This window comes from Rhinatrema bivittatum, chromosome 1 (genome assembly GCF_901001135.1).
Source record: "Rhinatrema bivittatum chromosome 1, aRhiBiv1.1, whole genome shotgun sequence".
In the NCBI taxonomy this organism is placed as follows: domain Eukaryota; kingdom Metazoa; phylum Chordata; class Amphibia; order Gymnophiona; family Rhinatrematidae; genus Rhinatrema; species Rhinatrema bivittatum.
In genome coordinates, this window is record NC_042615.1 from 255,983,784 (window position 1) to 256,007,012 (window position 23,229).

The 23,229-nt window shown below is 44.7% G+C and overlaps 1 protein-coding gene across 3 annotated transcripts in view; it reads right to left on the reverse strand.

Annotated features, from left to right (window-relative positions):
• The window catches only part of SLC4A11 (solute carrier family 4 member 11), a 726,210-nt gene that overhangs the window by 40,184 nt on the left and 662,797 nt on the right, over window positions 1–23,229 (reverse strand). For all 3 annotated transcript variants that reach the window (XM_029593900.1, XM_029593909.1, XM_029593918.1), the window contains exons 14-16: window positions 20,729–20,981; window positions 18,770–18,876; window positions 8,668–8,836 (exon numbers count right to left, since the gene is read on the reverse strand). In XM_029593900.1, coding sequence (XP_029449760.1) covers window positions 8,668–8,836; window positions 18,770–18,876; window positions 20,729–20,981 — 529 coding nt within the window. The remainder of the gene's footprint in view (window positions 1–8,667; window positions 8,837–18,769; window positions 18,877–20,728; window positions 20,982–23,229) is intronic.

Sequence of the window (23,229 nt, forward strand, 5' to 3'; positions counted from 1 at the left end):
GCACAGGCAGAATCTATAGCAGCCTATGTACTGGATGCCCTCTATGACCTTATTAGGATTACGGCCAAGGAGGCCACTATGGGCGTGATGGCCAGGCACCTCTTGTGGCTGAATAGCTGGGCAGCAGACTCAGCATGAAGGTCACATTTTGTAAACTCTCTCTCAAAGGAAAATTATTTGGGGAGGACTTGGACTCCCTCATGAAGGTCCAGGAGGCCAAACCTTTGAGGTTCCCAGAGGATAGAAGTAGGAGACCACAAAGAAAGGGCAACAGTAGAAAGCAGCCTAGGGACACCAGGCAGTCCAGATAGTCAAGATTTAAGCCCAGTGGGGGAAGGCAGGTCATGCGGGCAGCCCTTTCGGGTTGCCAGACATGGCTCCAGAGGCATGGGCAACAAGGGTCAGCCCCCAAGGAGACTCAATGAAGTTTTGAAGGTCCACTCGAAGCCTCCATAGGTTGGAGGCAGACTAAAGGAGTTTTATCACGAGTGGACCTTAGTAACTACGGATCAATGGATTCTCAAGTCTATCAGAGAAGGGTACTACCCGGAGCTAAAGAGCATCATAAGGGAACAGTTCGACCCCTTGCCTTGCAGCAGAGTAAAGAAATACGCAGTTCAAAATGTAGTGACCAGTTTGTTAGATCTCAAAGCTATTAGCTCAGTCCCCAGCCAGGAAAAAGGAAGAGGCACTTACTCCATATTTTTCATAGTGCCAAAAAAGGAAGGATCATACTACCCAGTGCTGGATCTCAAGAAGGTAAAGCAAGCGCTGAGAATCCTGCATTTCAGAATGGAGTCCTTATAGACAGTCAAGGTAGCAGTAAGAAGGGGCAAATATCTCTCCTCCTTGGACCTATTGGAAGCCTATCTACACATACCTATTTGGGAAAGCTTCCAGAGGTTTTTGTGCTTTGCAGTCTTGGGCCATCACTATCAACTCCAGGCACTACTGTTTGAATTGGCGACGGCCCCACGTACCTTCACAAACATCTTAGTAGAGGTAGCAGCCGCCCTGCACAAGGAAAGAATCAGAGTCCATCCTTACTTGGACGATTGGCTAATAAGAGCAGACATAAGAAAGGAAGGGGTCACAGAGATGGAAAGGGTCATATGACAGCTAGAAGCCTTGGGGTGGATAGTAAACAAACTCAAGAGCCATCTGTGCCCATCTCAAACATTGCAGTACCTCTGAGCACTATACAATACAAGCAGAGGGATTCTATTCCTGCCAGAAGAAAGGATAGACAAGTTGCAGCAACAGGTGGACAGGCTGATATCTACCAGGGAACTCAAGGCAAGAACTTATCTTCAAGTGCTGGGATCAATAGCGGCAGCCATCAAAGCAGTGCCCTGGGCAAAGACATACATGAAACCTCTACAGCAGTACCTCCTAGCAAGTGAAGCACTGCAAGAGCTGGATTTCGATCAGAAACTGCCACTACCATGACAGGTCAAGGAAAGCCTCCATTGGTGGCAGGAGATAGTCTTCCTAGTCAAAGGCTCAAGTTTAGAACCCCTCCAAGTGGGCTCTACCAACGACAGATGCCAGCAGCAGGGGCTGGGGGGCACTCTATGACAGTCAGGTGACACAAAAGCTCTGGTCACAGTAGCAGAGGAATTTTTCCATAAACAGGCTGGAGACCAGAGCAGTGCTCCTAGACTTAATCAGAGACTGCTGTGGTACGTGGACCTAAGCAGGTTAAGCATAGAGGAGCCGATCAGGTTTGAACCAGTACAGGGCCTCCTACACCAGGGACCAGTCAAAATGGAAAACCCAGCACAATTCTCTCTTTCAGCATGTCTATTGAGAGGGACAGGTTCAAGGAAAGCGGCCACTCCACAGGGGTAATATCCATGCTTTTGATGGCATGGAAAAAATTAACCTCATTAGCATATGCAAGGACCTCAAGACTCTGAGCATTGGTGCTCTCAAAGAAACCTTTCCCAGGCAAGGTGGACATAGCAGCAATATTGCAGTTCCTACAGGATAGCCTGGACAAGGGGCTGGCATGAACTCTTAGGCTCCAGGTGGCAGCTAATGCCTGCTACAGAGGGCGGATCATAGGTTCCTCGGTGGGATCGCTTCTGGACATGGCCCGCATCCTATTGGGGGGGGGGGGCACAAAGCACATATGGCCACCTTGCAAACTAGTAGTGCGAGCATGGGATCTGAAGTTGGTGTTGAAGGCACTAGCTAAAGCCCCCTATGAACCGCTCAAAAGCATCCAAGAAAGGGATCTCAGCTGGAAGAAAACCTTCTTGGCGGCCATAAGCTCAGCAAAAAGAATATTGCAGATTCAAGTTCTATCATGCCGGGAACCATATCTCTTTTTTTCAAAGGAAAAAGTGACACTGAGGCCAGTCCCATTCTTCCTCCCCAATTCCAACTTAGTCAACTGATCACTGCCAGGATTCAGAAAAGCAGATTGTACAACGGGGAGGAAGGGTTAATATTTTTTGGATGATAGAAGAACCCTCCGGAAATATCTGGTCTATAAACAAGTTCAGGAAGTCAGACAAACTATTTGCCCTGTACTCAGGAGTCCGCAAAGGGGAGGCAGCTCCAAGACCTCGATCGCAAGATGCATCAGGGAAGCAATTGCCTCACATATACAGTGAGTGGCAAGGAGGTACTGCAGGGCCTGAGAGCACACTCAACAATGTTGCAAGCCTCCTCTCCTGGGCAGAATTCAGGTCGGTGTCTCCCATAGACATTTGTAGGACAGCACGTGGGCCTTGGTGCACACGTCCACGAAGCATTATAGGCTGCACCTACAAGAAAGAAAAGATACCAGATTCGCATTGGGAGTTCTGGAAGCAGCCTTAGGACTTTCCCCACCCAGGGGTACATCCCACTCTGAAGACTGGTCTGGCAGGACAAAGAGGAAGGTACAATTACTAGATATTATCTTGCTAATTTTCTTTCCTCAAGTCATGACAGACCAGTCCTGAATCCCTCCTTTAAAAAAAAAAAGAGGAGGAGAAAGAAATAGTGGAAGAAGAATATCTCCTTGTAGATATCCAAAGCAGTAGAACTCAGAGGAGGTTGTACCTCCACTTTTTAGGAAGTTCCCTCGAGGTTGACCTGGGCACTGTTTTTGTTGACTTGTTTTTGACCATGGTCAGGCCATACTTTAATTTTCCAATTTGAGTTCAGGCTACTCAAATGGAAAAATTAAAGTATGACCTGACCATGGCCAAAAACAAGTCAACAAAAACAGCACCCAGGTCAACCTCGAGGGAATTTCCTAAAAGAAGGAAAAGTCAAAGGAAAAGGGGGAGATCAGAAAGTTTGGCCTCCCCAGATGGCACCCTCCCCCTGAATATTAGATAGCACCAGCTTGGCAAGAACCTACTGACTCCTTCCCTGCTGAACCAGCCTCTATAGGAGAGGGCCTTAAGGAAGAGGTCTGGAACTCTGCCTCCATCTGCTGATAGGGGGACAAAACCCACAGTGAAGACTGGTCTGTCAGGACGTGAGGACAGAAAATTAGCAAGGTAAGATCTAATTGTACCTTCACATTTTTCCTAAATAACTAATTAGTAAAGCACACCTTAGACTGGGGTGAGCAAACTGAGCGGCAGTCCCCCTTCATTACATGCAATCTGTTGGGACCCCTCCACATACACACACACACACACACACATACATAAAAAAACACTAATAATAAGCATTAAGTTAGGCTAAATGAATTACTGAATCCTGAAAACTACTAACAATTTATTCAATTTTGCACACAGCAGGAACCACGTGCACATGGACGCGTATGCTGGCCTTTTAAAATCTAGCTTTAGGCGAGCAGCTACCATCTCTGTAACCTCTAGTTCAGTCCTGAATTCTAAAACACACTGGACATGAATTGGTCTCATGACAAACAAGATCAGCAGCTAGGAAGTGCCCGTCTTGAGTTTTGAAAATGCTTGCCATGCTGGCACAGACTGTATACAGTGGTTGGCAGCTGAGGGATGGTTTCCCATCTTTCACTTTGGGTACCTGAGAGGCAGGGGGCAGATGAAAGGGAAGAGAGAAATGAAGAGTTGGTGGAGGATAAGAGGGGTAAGAATGGGAAAGAGATAGGGTATGAAAGAATGTGAAAATGGGAGGAATAGGAGGCAGCGGAGGGTATGGAAGAGCAGGAGAGAGAAAAATAGAATGAGGAGTGGGCAACAGTTAAAAGATGTGGGAAAAGCTACACAGGAGTGAGAAGAAAGGACAATGAAGAAAAAATAATGAAAGTTGATCAGAAAATGGAGAGAAAGAAGAGAAAGACTGAGCTTCAGATCCTGGTGGTAGCAGTGGAAAAAATAAAAGCGACTCAACTACTGTTTAACTATCCCTGTTGAAACATGGGTATTTTAAGAATATTCACAACTATAGTATTCTTCTGAAGCTATATTACTGATTTTAAGAAACTGGAGACATATATTCCAAGTATTTTAATATTTCAACACAGTTTTAAGCACATATGTATCACAATTCCCATTTTTCCCCAATCCATTTACTCCCTCCCCAAATTTTGCTTTTCCCCTTTTTACATCTCTAATCTTGCATTGTTTTTTCTCTCTGTAGATGAATGTATTTGTGTGGGAAAATATTCGACCCTTGCCTATGGTTCCAGCTCCCAGAATCTATATGTTAAATGATACCACAAAAGTAGCCACATTTTGTAAAAAAAATGCAGTCTTTCAGAGTAATTCAGAAAGGAATAATGACATTAACAGATTGGGCAGGGCAAATATCTATAAGACTTTTTTAAAGCAGGTCCTGCAGGCAGTAAGAAGCTTTGGGAGTTACAGTGCTAGCTGCTCGAAGCAGCTGGTTGCTGTAGCAACCCTCATTGGTGCAAACAGCATCAATGGCATACACTGCAAATTGCCACAGTGATCTGTAGTACATGTCAAAGTAGATCCTAGAAAGGGAATATACATCTAGTCACATTTACCCCCCCCCCCCCCCCCCCCCCAGACATCCCAAATAAAAGAATTTTTTAATCAGGTTATAAAAATGTCATCGCCACATGCCTGATTTAGCAATGGAGAATACTTTTTTTGTTGTTGTTGCTTGGAAGCTTTCTCTTGCTCCTTCAGGCATCCTGATAATGGGAACTTGCCCCAGCTGGAGCTATGGCACCATGAGCTTTCATTCACAAGCATCTGGGATTTTCTTTATGTATATTCCCCTCTTATCTTCTATCTGGCCCGGTCTCAGGCTGAGATACATAGATTCTAGCTCCTTCTGGACTCCGTCACAAGTACACTCTTAGACCAGCCAGATGTTGCTTTTGAGCAATAGCTGGGATACCCTCTTTACTGGGGACTATGAATGGAGCTATCATAACATCCCCAGCTCCTTCTGGCCTGAGAAGACATAAATTGGATCTAGGTCTCCTACATGGCAGTGGACAGTGCTGCTGCTGACAAAACAGGCCAAGCTAGAGGCATTTATCAAAGTTTTATTGTAATATAAAAACTGTTCTATTTTTGTTTCAGTATTTTTTTCACCCTGAAAATGCTGAAATACTGTCATTGATAAATTTGAAGCAAATTGTGCACTGAAGAATAATTGGAGAAATGTTTGATAAACTTGGCTTATAGTGAAAAACAGTATTATTTGCTTCATATTTTAAAGATAGCATTCAGTAAAGATCCCCATATTCATCTAATACCAATGTAATGATTGAATAAAGCTGGTGAAGTATAATAAAAAGGTTAAAAACCAGTGCATAGCAATCCTGCAAGTTAAAAATCTGCTGATTTATTCTTGTTTTGCTATAATGTTGAATCTGCATGCACTGTCTTAATAGTATCAGCCAGAATTTCTTTAGCTTCTAAAGAGATGTTTGTATAAATAAAAATGTTTCCTAATCTTTTGGTTTAGCCTGTAAAACTAGGAATAGCCAAATAACCTTTGGTTTGAAGTTCAGTGTTTAACATATACTAAATAATCAGGTACTACACTGTAGAATTGAAACATTCTCTTATGATTTGCAATATTTTTTTAAATGTTTCTTTTCTTTATATAACAAACAAAAACTGCAGAGCATTGCTCAGATTGTCTGACCCATAATTCTAAATTTAAAAATCAAACAAAAGTGAAAACAATAAATATTGTTTTATTTGGTTCAGTAATTAACAGAAAGCATATAGAAACTTAAGAAATGACAGTATATTAGATGCCTCTCCTTGCCCAACTGTAGAGAGTGTTAAATAGCGATTGTTACAGAAGAAAATTAAAAAGCACTGGTTCTAGCAAAGATCCCTGGGGCACTGCACTATTTATCATCCTCCAGTGAGAGAACTAACCAGATAGTCTAACTCTCTTGTTTCCTGCTTTTAACCAGTTCATAACCCACAACAGTGGCTAACCCACTTATGGCTCAGGCTCACACAATCAGGGCTGCCCGACCCTAGCAGAAGATGTCTGCAAGATGACCACTGCGGGTCCTGTGGCAGCAAGAGGAGGAGAAGGCGATGCCTGAAGTAGATTCCTTGTGTTTGTGTGTGGGGAACTTATGTGTGTATATGTGTGTGGGGAACTTATGTGTATGTATGTGTGAGTGTGTGTGCATGTGAGTGGGGAACTTATGTGTAAGTATGTGTGAGTGTGTGTGTATGTGTGTGGGGAACTTATGTGTGCCTAGGTGTGGGAGCCTGAGAGACAAGGCTTTATAGACAAAGCAGATTAGTGAAAAGTACCCCTATTGCTCAGGTTGTCTGTCTCACAACTGATGTACATTTTCAAAAACCCCCAAAATTTGGAAAAGATACATTTTTTAAAATGTATTAACAAATTAAAAGGAAAGCCTGTGTATGTGTGTCAGAGAGAGGTTTTTGCAGACAAAGCATTGTCTTTACACAGTTCAACTTCCACTATTCAGAGTGTCACCACAGAAGTGACAGAAAAGGATTAAAGTGGTTCCAACCTAATATATATATACTAGCCGTTAAGCCCGTAACAACGGGCTTCATTTAAAAAATTTTTTCGGTCTATTTCCTTCCCACTTCCTCCTCCCCTCCCTCTCTCCTCCCTCCCTCCCCCCACCTCACTCTCTCCTCCCTCTCACCTCCCCACTCTATTCTCCCTCTCCTCCCTCCACCTCACTCTATTCTCCCTCTCTCCTCCCTCCCACCTCCCCTCTCTATTCTCCCTCTCCTCCCTCCCCTCAGCTCACTCTCCTCCCAGCTCACTCGCCTCACTCTCTCCTCCCTCCTCCCCTCAGCTCACTCTCTCCTCCCTCCCCTTTCAGCTGATCCACAACCGGCAGACAGGGGGGTGTCCCTCCCTCGCGCGTGCGTGTCGCCACCGCTACTGTTCCTCCCTCCCTCGCGGGCGCGTCATCGCCGCCGCCGCTACTGCTCCTCCCTCCCTTGCGCGCCGCCGCTACTGCTCCTCCCTCCCTCGCACGCCGCCGCTCCTGCTCCTCCCGCTCGTTGCCGCCGTCGCTCCTGCTCCTAAGGAGCAGGCACCATTTTTTTGGGGAGGGCACGCTCTGCTCTGGCCGACATGCTCGCATGCGCAGTAGAGCTGCTCTCTACTGCGCATTTGCGGCACGTCGGTCCGGGCTCCCTTATCTAGTAGATATGAAAATATAGGAAATGAAGGAACACTGTTGTCTTTTAGAAAAAAATCAATATCATGCTTTATTAGATTACAAACAACATGAATGAAAAGTATTTTTGAAATTAAATTAGAATAAAAACAGATTCTAACCATATTGAATTAAATATACGATTGCCACAAGTAGCATGTAAAAAGTCCTCCTTATGTACATGAATAGCGATCTTGCAAGGATGTGTTGCTCAAGAATGAATGATGCAGAAACAGCATTCTTGATTGATAATTAACATTTTTTAAATGTAGATCATGCATTCTTGCAAGATCGCTATTCACGTACATAAGAAGGACTTTTTACATGTTACCTGTGGCTGTCATTGTATATTTCATTCAATATGATTAGAATCTGTTTTTATTCTAATTTAATTTCAAAAATACTTTTTGATTCATTTGTTGTTTGTAATCTAATAAAGCATGATATTGAGATTTTTCTAAATGACAACAGTGTATATATACACATACATTTATATATATATATTGATATCAAATGTAAATGGTACATGATGTGAAAAGGTTTTTTTTTTTTAAAGTTTTTATAGCTTCTATATTGAGCCTAAAAACTATTATGATGTATGTGGGCTATACATTTTAATAAACTGAAATTGAATTGATATTGGAGAAGCCTTGATAGTCAAAAGTAGTTTAGCTTTGTATAGTTCACATCTAATTACTCTATTAATTATCAAATAAAATGAAAAATCCATTCTTCTGACTGGATAGACAGATCATGGGATTCTCCAGATAGCAAGCTCAACAACCCTGGGACCACTGTGTTCAGCCAACTGGAGGATGCTTTAAGCAATGCAGGATGATGTCCAAATTCGCTTTAGTGACATTTAAAATGAAACTTATGCTGATACCACCTCTGCCTATAGTACAGAACATGCTTAACGAACTTTAAAAAAAAAAAAAAAAAAAAAAGAGTTCTTGATTTAGGATAAAATTAGAACAAATGGCAGGCATTTTATGCAATAACTTCAATAAGCTATTTGATATGCGAGTGTTTTGTATGGGAAGGAATCACAATTATATGGAAGGTAAGTATTTTACCTGTTCTCTGGTGCATTTGTGAGCGATGCCACAATGTTCTGTTCTATGAAGAAAAGCATGGACAGGAGGAAGCCCAGGCCCATGGCACTTACTATTGAGCCTAATGAGAGGGACCCGATTGGTGCCAGCACAAATAAACTCTCTGTTTTGATATAGTTAAATGAAGCAACTGCAACACAGAAATAACTGGTTAAGTCATCACTTATTATTTCACCAGCAAAGCCCATAATATCTCCCTACTTTGATGTCCAGTGAACATGCAACAAACGTAAGGACCCTTTGTGTTAGCATATTTCTAAGTAAGCAACAGTGCTTGCAGCTGGAAGCTCTACTGGCCAATATTATGTCCTGGGGTATGCATCGAGCTGAAGATGAGAATGCATATTAGGTTGTCAAGAGTAATTGAAAAGACCAGTAGAGCATATAAACCAAGAACAGTTTCGATCATGATTCAGAAGAATACATATTTAAAAAAAAAAACAAACCTTCCTTAACACTTTCAGAGATAAAAAGTGGCCTCTCAGAATGGTGCAAGAATGCACAGGAGGGTTTGTTTGCAATGGCCTTCTTTGATGGTATTCACATGCTGTGCTAGAACGCTGTTTTTTCCTTTTTTTTTTCAGTGATCACCATGTCAACAGCTTTTCATTTCCCCTACATATTTTTCTATTACAACTCTTTTCTTTCTATTACTTGTTTTCATGTTTTTATGCATGTCCTTTGGGTAGCCTTAAGAAAAATACTTAGGAGGGATGAAACTCGCCTAGTGTACTCAAGTCCTGGTACATAACCTCTGACCTATATTAGAATAAGTATTTCATATCATTCACTAGCGCACCACAGAAAGCAGTGTATAAGAAAGGAAAATTGGTTATTACCTGCTAATTTTTGTTCCTGTAATACCACAGATCAGTCCAGACCAGTGGGTTATATCCTCCTACCAGCAGATGGAGGCAGAGAACAAACTTCGAGGCCTGGCTATATAACTCTAGTGCCATCTGCAGCTCCTCAGTATTGGTCGACACCCAAGCAAAAACCATTAAAAATAGCCTTTAAACATCTTATTCACCCTGAAAGACGAACATCCAGACAAAGGAAAGGAACAGGAGGGTTGGATTCCCCTAAGGTTGGAAGCCCCCCAACTCCATTAAAGTTGATAAAAAGGAGTACTTCCTTCAGAATTCTTCAACACAGTAGCTCCCCTAAAGGACAGCCAATCTTTTGGCAGCCACATCTGGGCGGGCCTCTGGACTGATCTGTGGTATTACAGGAACAAAAATTAACAGGTAATAACCAATTTTCCTTTCCTGGACATACTCAGATCAGTCCAGACCACACTACATTAGGGGGGGTTCCCGAAAGACCTGCTTGCAGCACTTGTTCCCCAAAATTGGAGTCCTCTGGCGCCTTAACATCCATGCGGTAATGCTTAGAAAAGGTATGCAGAGAGGACCAAATCGCAGCCCTAAACATCTCCTGTGGCGAAACCAGCTGGCACTCTGCCCAAGAGGCTGCTTGAGCCCGCATCGAATGCACTGTAAAACCGACCGGCACGGCATGGCCGTTGCAAATATATGCTGAAGCAATAGTCTCCTTCAGCCACCTAGACAAAGTGGCCTTGGATGCCTTGTCCCCATGCCTAAGACCTCCAAACAGAACAAATAAATGATCCAATTTCTGAAAGGGATTGGTAATCTTCAAATAGCGCAATAAAATCCTACGCACATCCAACAAATGCAGGACTCTATCTATTGCTGAGCCAGTCAGGAAAACCAGGGAGCTCTACCTGATTAATATGAAAGGCGGACACCACCTTAGGTAGAAAGGACAGCACCGTGCGTAAGGACACGGTCTGCTGAAATCCGTAAAAACGGATCTCGGCAGGAAAGGGCCTGTAATTCCGAAACGAGTCGCGCTGAGCAAATAGCCACTAAGAAGACTGTCTTCAGGGTCAGATCCTTGATAGAAGCCCGACCCATAGGCTCAAACGGCGGTACACACAACGCCCGTAGGACAAGGTTCAAGTTCTACTCTAGGCACAGTTTCCGAACAGGTGGCTTCATATGCTTGACTCCTTTCAGGAAGCGAACCATATCAGGGTGGCAGGCTAAGGATCTGCCATCTATTCGTCCCCTAAAAATTCCTAGGGCGGAAACCCGAACTCGTAGGAAATTATAGGCTAGGGCCCTGGAGAGACCCTGCTGTAGAAATGCCAGAATAAGAGGGACGGACGCCAACTCTGGCCCAGTCCCCTGTTGAGCACACCAGGACTCAAACACTGACCACACTCGCACGTACGCCCTGGAAGTGGACAGGCAGCGTGGCAATCACCAACTCTAAATACCCTTTCAGTCGCAGACGCCGCCTCTCAAAAGCCAAGCCGTGAGAGAGAAGCTATCCTCCCGATCTGAGAAGATAGGGCCCTGGCGCAACAGGTTCGGTAAATGCACCAGCCGTAACGGTTCATCTGTGGTTAGTCGTACCAGATCCACAAACCAAGGGCGACGTGGCCATTCCGGAGCCACCAGCACTACCTGACCTCTGTACTGTTCCACTCGTCTGAGAATTCGCCCAATGAGAGGCCAAGGAGGAAAGACGTACAACAGAATCCCTGTTGGCCACATGGACACCAGGGCGTTGAGACCTACCGACCCCATCTCTTTCCGTTGAATGAAAAAACGCGTCGTCTTCGCATTGAGGCGGGTCGCCATGAGGTCCAACTGGGGAGTCCTCCATCTGGCACAAATGAGGTTCCACGCCTCTCTGGACAGCTCCCACTCCCCTGGATGCAGCTGATGCCTGCTGAGGAAGTCCACCTGGATGTTGCCCATGCCTGCCATGTGTGAGGCAGAAATGCCCTCCAGATGACGCTCAGCCCAGGCAAAGAGGAGGTGAGCTTCTCGGGCTATGGCAGGACTCTTTGTACCACCCTGGTGGTTGAGGTACCTCACTGTGGTGGCGATGTCAGAAAATACTTGAACCATCCGACCCTGCACCAGTTCCAGAAATGCTTCCAACACCCTGTGTACAGCCCTGGTTTCTAGGCGGTTGATGGACCAGGCTCGTTCTGATTCCAGCCACACGCCCTGTGCCGCTCTGCCCAGGCACATTGCCCCCCAGCCTCGGAGACTGGCGTCCGTGGACACTACTACCCAGTCTGGGGTTTCAAGGGGCATTCTTCTCTGGAGATTGGAATCCACAAGCCACCATGCCAGGCTGGATCTGGACTGTGAGGTGAGGGGCAGCTTAAGCTGATACTGTTCCGACACTGGACTCCATCGGGACAAGAGAGCTTGCTGTAACGGCCTCGAGTGAGCAAAAGCCCATGGGGCGAGATCTATTGTTGAAGCCATGGATCCCAGTACCTGAAGATAGTCCCAGGCTGTAGGAGTCTGTGTTGACCTCAAGCAAATCACCTGCTATTGCAATTTGCACATCTGCTCTTCTGTCAGATATACCCAGCCCAGACAAGTGTCGAAGCGAGCCCCTAGATATTCCAGGTGACTTCGCAAGATTGATCACCCACCCTAACGACTGCAACATGTGGGTCACATGACGAATAGTCTGTTGACAGTCTTCCTCTGACTTTGCCTGGAGTAGCCAGTCGTCTAGGTACGGGTGCACCAAAACTCCTTCCTGCCAAAGGGCTGCCGCAATTACCACCATAACCTTGGTGAAGGTGCGGGGTGCCGATGCCAGCCCGAAGGGGAGCGCATAAAACTGGAAATGCTGTCCCAGGGTCGAGAATCGCAGGAATCGCTGATGATTGCTCCGGATTGGGATATGGAGGTAGGCTTCCGTGAGGTCCAAGGAGGCGAGGAACTCTCCCTTGTGTACTGCCGCAATCACCGTGCGCAGGGTTTCCATTCAAAAACGTGGGACTTTCAGACTCCAGTTGACCTGTTGGAGGTCCAGAATGGGCTGAAATGTCCCATTTTTTGGCACCACAAAGTACATGGAGTACCGCCCGGCCCCTCGTTCCACCTATGGAACTGTAATGATGGCCTGCAGGCTTATCAAACGTGTAGCGTGGTTTCCACCATGGCTTGCTTGTCTGGGGAAGAACAGCGCGACACCAGGAAGGCGTCTCTGGGCGGGTGAGAAAACTCTAATGCGTAACCTACGCGGATCACCTGTAATACCCACTGATCGGTCGTAATTCTTGCCCATTCCTCATAGAATTGGGACAGTCTTCCCCCTACTGCCGTCTCCAGGGAGTGGGTGCTCCTGAGGTCATTGGGAAATTTTGCGGGCTGCAGTTCCCTGGCTGGAACCTCCTCTCACAGCCCGGATGGGTCCCTGAAAGGACTGCTGACGTCCCGAGGAAGGCCTGGATCTAGAGGAAGCGGAGGAACCCCCTCTTCCTGACCTAGATCTTCTGGAATTTCTGACCCGGGTCCTCGGGGCAAAGGCTTTCCGCAAAGGCTTTCTATCCTCCGGGAGCCTATTCCCTCTGGATTCTCCCAGCGACTTTACAAGCTGGTCCAAGTCTTCGCCAAACAGGAGCTTCCCCTTGAAGGGGAGGTTACATAAACATAAGAACATAAGAAAATGCCATACTGGGTCAGACCAAGGGTCCATCAAGCCCAGCATCCTGTTTCTAACAGTGGCCAATCCAGGCCATAAGAACCTGGCAAGTACCCAAAAACTAAGTCTATTCCATGTTACCATTGCTAATGGCAGTGGCTATTCTCTAAGTGAACTTAATAGCAGGTAATGGACTTCTCCTCCAAAAGATCCAATCCTTTTTTAAACACCGCTATACTAACTGCACTAACCACATCCTCTGGCAACAAATTCCAGAGTTTAATTGTGCGTTGAGTAAAAAAGAACTTTCTCCGATTAGTTTTAAATGTGCCCCATGCTAACTTCATGGAGTGCCCCCTAGTCTTTCTACTATCTGAAAGAGTAAATAACCGATTCACATCTACCCGTTCTAAACCTCTCATGATTTTAAACACCTCTATCATATCCCCCCTCAGCCGTCTCTTCTCCAAGCTGAAAAGTCCTAACCTCTTTAGTCTTTCCTCATAGGGCAGCTGTTCCATTCCCCTTATCATTTTGATAGCCCTTCTCTGTACCTTCGCCATCGCAATTATATCTTTTTTGAGATGCGGCGACCAGAACTGTACACAGTATTCAAGGTGCGGTCTCACCATGGAGCGATACAGAGGCATTATGACATTTTCCGTTTTATTCACCATTCCCTTTCTAATAATTCCCAACATTCTGTTTGCTTTTTTGACTGCCGCAGCACACTGAACCGACGATTTCAATGCGTTATCCACTGTGACGCCTAGATCTCTTTCTTGGGTTGTAGCACCTAATATGGAACCCAACATTGTGTAATTATAGTATGGGTTATTTTTCCCTATATGCATCACCTTGCACTTATCCACATTAAATTTCATCTGCCACTTGGATGCCCAATTTTCCAGTCTCACAAGGTCTTCCTGCAATTTATCACAATCTGCTTGTGATTTAACTACTCTGAACAATTTTGTGTCATTTGCAAATTTGATTATCTCACTCGTCGTATTTTTTTCCAGATCATTTATAAATATATTGAAAAGTAAGGGTCCCAATACAGATCCCTGAGGCACTCCACTGTCCACTCCCTTCCACTGAGAAAATTGTCCATTTAATCCTACTCTCTGTTTCCTGTCTTTTAGCCAGTTTGCAATCCACGAAAGGACATCGCCACTTATCCCATTACTTTTTACTTTTCCCAGAAGCCTCTCGTGAGGAACTTTGTCAAACACCTTCTGAAAATCCAAGTATACTACATCTACCGGTTCACCTTTATCCACGTGTTTATTAACTCCTTCAAAAAAGTGAAGCAGATTTGTAAGGCAAGACTTGCCCTGGGTAAAGCCATGCTGACTTTGTTCCATTAAATCATGTCTTTCTATATGTTCTGTGATTTTGATGTTTAGAACACTTTCCATTATTTTTCCTGGCACTGAAGTCAGGCTAACCGGTCTGTAGTTTCCCGGATCACCCCTGGAGCCCTTTTTAAATATTGGGGTTACATTTGCTATCCTCCAGTCTTCAGGTACAATGGATGATTTTAATGATAGGTTACAAATTTTTACTAATAGGTCTGAAATTTCATTTTTTTAGTTCCTTCAGAACTCTGGGGTGTATACCATCCGGTCCAGGTGATTTACTACTCTTCAGTTTGTCAATCAGGCCTACCACATCTTCTAGGTTCACCGTGATTTGATTCAGTCCATCTGAATCATTACCCATGAAAACCTTCTCCATTACAGGTACCTCCCCAACATCCTCTTCAGTAAACACCGAAGCAAAGAAATCATTTAATCTTTCTGCGATGGCCTTATCTTCTCTAAGTGCCCCTTTAACCCCTCGAACATCTAACGGTCCAACTGCTTTAGAAGACAAGTCAGCCAACCAATTCCGGAGCCAGAGCAAGCATCGGGCCGCTACTGAACAGGCCATGGAACGCGCTGAAGTCCTTACCAGGTCATACAGGGCATCCGCCGTGTAAGCCACTCCCGTCTCCAGGCATGCCACCTGCTCCTGGGACATTATCCCCGAGGCGGAAGGATCCTGTGGTTGCTGAATCCAAACCAGGCAGGTGCGCTGCATCATACTGGCACACACAGCCGCTCTGAGGCTCAATGCCGAGATTTAAAAAAGGCGCTTCAGGTGGACTTCCAATTTTCGATCCTGGGCATCCTTCAGGGCTGCCGAACCTGCCACAGGAATGGTAGTTTGCTTAATATTGGCGGAGACTGCCGCATCTACCTTGGGGGTCCGAAAGGACTGCAAAAGCTCCTCTGACAGTGGATACATCTTGGCCATGGCCCGTCCAACCTTGAGGTCGGCAACCAGGGCATCCCATTCCCTGCTGATAAGCTTCTGTATTTTCTTTGGAATTGGGAAAGTCGAGGGGGGTCCTCGCAGCCCTTCAAGGACCGGGTTAACCCCTTCGCTGTCCGAATCCTCCTGTGACAGTTTGAGCCCCAATTCCTCCAGCACCTGGGGAATAAGGGGACAAGTCCTCCTGCTTAAATAGCCGAACCACCCGAGGGTCATCACCCCCCCCCCCCCCCCCCCAGGGGCATCCAGCAACAACAGGTCGACTCCGCCAGCTTCTGGGTCTGGATCAGGGTCAGAGTCATCCTGGGGCATGGTTCCCCGAGGGAACCATGCCCTCTTTGCAGCCTTCCTAGCCAGGAAAGCCTCATGCATTAGTAGCACAAACTTCATGGAAAAGCCTCTGGGTCCCATATCCTCACTACTGGAATCTGAAGCTGTTTCCTTCGGGTCTCCCTGGCCCGGTTCCACCACTGCTGGGGAAAGTGGAGAAAGTGGGGGGAGGACTTCCTTAGCCTTCTTCCTCTGGGTAACCTTCGACCCCAGGGGTATAAGTAGTTGAACTTGCTCTTCCCCCAGATATCTTCCTAGGCTTCTGACCCTTGGCAGAAGAACCCTCCCCCCCTGCAGCACATGAGGCACAGAGAGAGTGAGCAATCAATTCTAAAACCAGGCCAAAGGACCTACAAACCTGCACCAGGGCACTTTCAGCCATGGCAGTCCTTTCCCCAGCTCCACTGGGTTACCAGAAGGAGGAAATCTGACGAGCTGAGTTGAGCTCAAAAAACAAAATGGCTCCCAGCCTAGCCCAGGCCCAGCTGATTAACTGTCCAGGCCCTTAGAATGCCTGCCCTGAGGCCAAATTATACCCAGAAGCTACTTCCTCTCCGAGGCGGCTCCGGGAATTAGGATGCTCCTCCTCCCCCAGCCGAGCACTGCCTGAAAAGCAAGCCTCAGAGAAAAGCCCCTTCCAGAGAAAAAGACTGAAGGCAAGAAAAAAAAAATGTTTTTTTTCCAAACTCAGTAAGAACAAACAAAATCCCCACAGGGGTACTTTCCTTTAGGAGGCGCTGGAAGAGGGCTTCGGGGAGCAGAGGGAACCAGTCCCCTGGCTATCCAACTCCCCGGAATCCAAGGGCTCTACAGCCGGAGGTATCCAACCCCCTATTCGCCCTGCTCCACCCAAGGGATGACCCGCGATTGGAACCTCACACCTCAGGGAGCCCTGCCAAAACTCAGTCCAGAACTGCAGGATTCACGACCACCATCTGCTGGAGACAGAGAAATACTGAGGAGATGAAGATGGCACTAGAGTTATATAACCAGGCCTCGAAGTTTGCTCTCTGCGTCCATCTGCTGGTAGGAGGATATAACCCATTGGTCTGGACTGATCTGGGAATGTCCAGGAACATAAAATTTGTCATCCTGGGTTAGACCAAAGGACCATCAAGCCCAGTATCTCTTTTCCAACAGTGGCCAATCCAGATCACAAGTACCTGGCAGAATCCCAAAATGCTCTAATTAAGAACAATTGATTTTTTAAATTGTATCTCTATCCACAGCTTTTGTTCTGATGTTCCAGCACATTTTCAACATATTTGCCAGCTTTATGTTTAACTGCATTTATCAAGCAAATATTTTATCATACAAAACAAAGAACAAAATTATCCATTCTTTAAAAGATGTTGATCTGAGCTCAAATTGCTATTCTGATTCCAAAGTCTTTGTTTCATGAAGAGTTGGGTCATTAACTGTCATTAATGTAAACATTAGAGGAGAAAGCTACAAAATACTATTATTGCATTTTAACTGCATAATACATTTTGGGGGTAATTTTCAAGGCCAATTAGGCACATAAAACATGGGTTTATGCATGTAAATTATGTTATAATATTGCCTGGGATCTGTATCCAAAAAAAGCATGCATGTAACAATTCTATGCACACAAAGTAGGCATTCTGGGGGACAGTTTTTGATTTACATGTATACTTTTGATTTTATGAAAAGAACAAAATTGGTTTTTATAAAAAGAGCAAAATTATGTGCATAAATTCACTGTGAAAACTGGTGCAACCTGTGCACATAAGCTGCCGCATAAGTTTACCCACCATGTTGGCTTTGTTTAGTAGCAAGGAAAGGATTTACTGCAGTTCTATAGTAAGGTCTCTGAAACATGTGTTTTCCCATTGTTAATCCTACTTTGCTGAATTTGACAATCAAAGTACAGAACGCGATTTTTCATTTACCTTGACAGAAATTTCCTGATCATGAACGTCACAACAGGACACTGCAATACCCCAGTGTCCTAATTATCTTTTCCTGATGTGGAAAAGCTCAAACATTTGGCCTATGAAGGCTGCTTAATTCTTAAATTACTATTGTGCAATCCAGCATCACCCACAATTTGGACCATTAATACTATCTACATTTGGAAAATAAAGCAGAGATCAAAAAAGGCCAGAAGATGGGAATATTAACAATATATCTGTACAATGAGCATTAAATACATCTTCCTGTTTTCATGATTTTTCTGTCTCTGTGATTCAAAACATAAATGGGTTCTTTTTTGCTTTTTATTAGTTAATCTCTATTAAATAGCATAAAACAAACTAATCTTTATAAATATTAGAATATTCTATTTATCATCAGATAAGAGTCAATGCAAATCCCCCAATTCTGTATGTTTTACAAACTAAGAAAATTATTAATTCAAAAATCCTTACTGAAAGTACTGTACATTTACCTAGTAAATCGGAATATCGCTATGGAAATTATATTTTCAAAGGGATTTTCAGGTGGTCAGATTACATAATGTGCTGGAATATAGCTATGACACCAAGATTAAAGATTCCATGGGGTCCCTTCAGAAGGGGAGTTGCCAGTGTCTGCAGAGTAGATAGAACCTCATGTACAACACCAGATCCAAAGACAGCCAGCTCAGAATTGCTACAGGAGAAGACTACCCTGCACTAATTGACTACCACTACTTTCTGTGACGTTCGGTGTTTCCTAGAGGTCTCCCATCCAAATAGTGACCAGACTTAGTCCCGTTTAGATTCTGAAATCTCACAGGATCCTGGGGTAGTATAGCTGAAGGCTACAATGTAGTCCTGGCATAACCAAATAATAAATCTGGGACCATTCAAGATTCTATGGGATATTTTTGATCACCACTGAGGGAATTTTTATATAGTTTGTTGTTGTTTTATTCTGTTTTTAATGACAAACAAAGATTATAACTGTAAACAAAGTGACTTACTTTCTATTTCCTTGAAGAAATATGATCCCACAACAGAGAAGGTTAAGACAGAGATGGGCAAAGCACAGTCGGACAGGATTTCTCGTACTCTAGAGTGCAAATAGGGGCTAAAATTTCAAAATTGAAATTAGTTTTGAAATATAGACTTTTTCTTTCTGTGCTGCAATATTACAGAAAATATGGCAATCAACTCAGGCAACTTCTATGCTCAGAGATGGCAGCTGCTGGACAGCAAGTCAGACACTACTAGTGGAATATTCACCATCAGGCAACAATATTAAACACCACTGAGACAATGCATCAGAAAATAGGCTTATTAAGTAAACCATGTTAAGTTACTTTGGTGTACTTGTAGCAGAATCGGAGAAACCTAAGGAGTTGAAGATATACCTAGTAAAAATTAGATTTGGAATATTATTTTGTGATGGGATCTCCAATTGCAATACAGCTCTTATACAGAAATGAAGGTCAACAAAAAAGTTGTAGGTACTATTTTTCGTCAGACTAACAATAAGTTTCTGAAAAGCTTTCGAGAGCTACGCTCTCTTCAGCAGAATAGAGAAAAATAAGCAGATTAATGCACAGATGCTGCGGCCCCACTGCTACAGACCATATTCAGGCAACATCACACGTCACATTAGCCTCATTCAGCTTTGACCTGATGGAGTGTATCTCTCCAAAGTGAGTCAGAATCGTATTGTCAGCCCAATAAAAATAAAAATAAAAGGTTTCATTTCAAACCTTGTTGTTGACCTTTATTTCTACGCATCCAAGAGGCCGAAGAGAGTGACACAACTTTAGTGAAGATGAAAGGTACAGCTATTGAGCGAGTTCACAACAGAAAATATGTGGGAACTGCCAAGAGTCTTTGGTGGTTTGGGCACTATTTCCTTTTTTGGGGGTAGTTTAAAGCACTCCTCCCCTCCCCAAACCCAATCTAATTCTGGAATTCATATCATATATACTTTTTGCAAACTAAGTGCCTTACGACATAATCATCTCCCATACAAGAGTGCCTCCCAAAGAAGGCTGTGAAATTATGAGCACATGTGGCTAAAAAAAGGGGCAAATATTTATACATTTTTGTGGTATATAGGCTCCCAAATTTATGTACAGATTTGTTTGCTTGCTTTTTTGGAACATGAGGAGCCTGCTTATGGTTAGAAAAACATTTGTTGCTTCTTTAGGGTTTCAAAAGTTAGCTCTGTTTCCCATCATTCTGTGACATGTCAGTTCACTTTTATCAGGTGTCTGTGTATGTGTATGTGCACATGTGATACCAACAGTTAATGTATAAACCATCTATGTACAATTATCTTATTACAGAAAAACTTAATCATGTCATGAATCCAATTTTGTCTAGAGTTAACATGGTTACAAAGTTTTTTTTTCCCATATTTTTGGGAAGTCTACACTCCTATTTACTGCAATAGAATAATCTGTCAGTTACTATCCTCTCTATGGTTTTTCATAATTCCACAGTGAAGTATTTTACTGTAAATTATTTGCACATATATTATATAATTGTATTCTCTATTTACATGCCAACATATAATATGCAATAGATGCTAGCAAGCCTCTGGTTTTAGAGGTGGAAGATTAACACTCAGTAGATTAACAATGGGCTGATCCAAGTTTTGTGATTTTCAATTAAAATTGTAATTTGTCATAAAAATGAGATGGTTGGCAAGGAAGTGTACCATAATGGAGGCAGGGAGAGAGAGATACAAAGGTAGACTAACTCACTTCCATAGGGATTGCGATTGCCTCAGCCTGTGAACCCAAGCCTCCCTTGTCTTTTGCCCTTCACCCTGGAACAGCGAGAAGCAAACCACTGCTCTAACCTCTCACAATCAATACGGTGACTCAGTACTCCCTTCGATGTCATATCACTGTGGAAATTCATGCAGGTAGGATTGTAAATAGTTGCTGCACAAGCAGTTATCAAAAGCAGCTCACCTTTTCTTAAACTGGTACAGCGTATGGCCCAGCCAAAGAGTGCCCAGCATCAACATGAGACTCAGCACAGCTGTTTCCCGCCCATGATGTCTAAGATAATGTATGTCCACTGGATTCTCCACAAGCAGAGAGTTGTTCACTGACGAATTGATAAAGGAACTAGAGTTGATGCTGAGGTTTAGAGTGTGAGCATCGTGCCCAATCTCCACACAGTTGTGTGGCACAGAGACAGCATGGTAATATTGTTTAAATACTGCAAAAAAAAAAAAAAAGATGATTTTTGTGAGTAAAGCAGAGTTGCTTACCTGTAACAGGTGTTCTCCTAGGACAGCAAGATGGTAGTCCTCACACAATGGTGACATCATCGGATACAGCCCGGCACGGAACTTTGATCTCAAAGATTCTAGAGCTTTCAGCATTCCCTACTGAGCTCGTGCAGCTGTAGACATCACCCTGCCCCCTAGGCAGAGTCCCTCAGTCCATGATACAGCTAATACATGGAGAAACCAAATCCCAAGAGGAGGCGGGAGGGTTTTGTGAGGACTAACATCCTGCTGTCCTAGGAGATCACCTGTTACAGGTAAGCAACTCTGCTTTCTCCTAGGACAAACAGGATGGTAGCCCTCACACATGGGTGAATACCAAGCTGCAGGCTGTCTTGAACAGGACAAAGTGGTAAACTGCACAGTGCTGGAGCACTACCTCCGTCCTTTGCCTGAGAGGCAGCTGACCCACCAGGCTGCAGAAGAGTTGGATTCTACAAAGAAAGCAAAGAAAAAGACTGAAACACAAATCCCCATGCGTAGCAGAGATGCCTGAAGCAGGGGAGTGATGCAAGTGCAAACAGAAGCAACTGTGCATCACGGAAGACAGTACATGCAAGGCGTCTGACAAAAACAGTGGATCTAGATCCTCTTGGATACAGGAAGGATCCAGAGATGTAAACAAGAGACACCCTAGGACGAAAACCACATAGTTTCCTTCAGTGTGGAAAAAAACAACCAAAAAACAAACTGGGGTCTGAGAGCTCTCCAGAAGAGACTGTCATCCAATGAGAGCCAAAGGTCTGGAGAAGATTGTCCAGGTATGGCTGGTAGGCCGAATGGGCAGAAGAAACTTATGCCACGCTTGAAAGAACAAGCAGCAAATCACAGCAGGGCCTGGGACAGACACTGCATGCCAAAGCATCAGATGATGCTGAATGTGCAGGACAGCATCAAGGGTTTCAGGGGATGAGACACAATCCTCAAAACCGACCTGCAGTCCAAAGCCTCCTGAGCAGGGAGATGAGATAGGATTGAAGCGCACTCAAGAGCACCTGTCAGAACAGGTTCATCTATCCTGTCACAGGATCGTGAGGGGAGCAGGAAGGCCCTTTGGACAACCTAAAGAATGATAAAAAATGATAAAAAACTAAGGCAGTTTTGGCCAGAGAATGGTGAAAATAAGAGGAAAAACTTGGTGTATCCTTCTCTGCAGGTATACAGAGATATACCATGGGTGCCTTAGCTTTACTTCCCCTTCCCCTTGACAATCCAATTGGAAGGCATGACGAACACAAGGAGGCAGACCGGAGGACTGCTGGGGGAAGCACAAGTCGCTCGGTTGTCTAACAACCCCAAGCAAACAACTCACTGCCAAAACCAGCAGGGAGTAACCCACTGAGATAGAGTACTCAGTCTTCTTGAGACAGCGGAAGCTGAAAGTGATTACCTGAGGGGAGAAGCTTCCCCTCCTAAGGAAGCACATGGCCTAGCAATGGACAATGTTGAATGATCTAGGACTCCTCTGCCTGCAGAGGGCGGATTCCTGAAAAAAAGGGAAAATTAGCTTGCATGCTACTGCTAGCAAAGGGCAGTGCCTCTTTTGTGGGGTACTCGGTCCCCAACTGCCCCAGCCATGGACATGACAATAGGGTAAAAGGCACAATCGCCCAGCTGATGGACTGAAACTCTCCCCATAGGCAAGAATGACTGATGATAGTGACCCTTAAGGAGGATGCTCACTGAGTCCAGCAGATTCCAAAGTGACTCCCAAAAAGGGGGAAACCAGGAGAGTCACCGTGGAGCAACACTGGACAGGATCCCTCATGGATAGACCTACTGTGTCTTAGAATGCCCAAGGGAGAGTGCTATTCTCAGGGACGTTCCAGCCAGAGCAGTGCCATCCCTTGTCCAGGAATGGAAAACGAGGGACACCCCTCGAAAGGGTGCATAATCTGGTGTCGAGAGGTGAACAGAAAGGATTGCCCTGGAACCCAGTCAAGTCTCCCCTTCTAGAGAGGAGAGGGTAGCAGTGGGATCGGGGCCTAGTAACCCCCCAAAGGAAAGTTGAAGCACAACGATCAATCGCTGAGGTGCTGACACAACCAACCCACCCACAGGCAGCCCGCCTCAAATAGGGGAGCTTGCCACTGCAATCCCCAAAGGGGCCCCAGCTGAGGACGGTCCAACGACCATCAATGCCGCTCCCTGGCCCTGTCCTCCAAGGAGACATGTCGA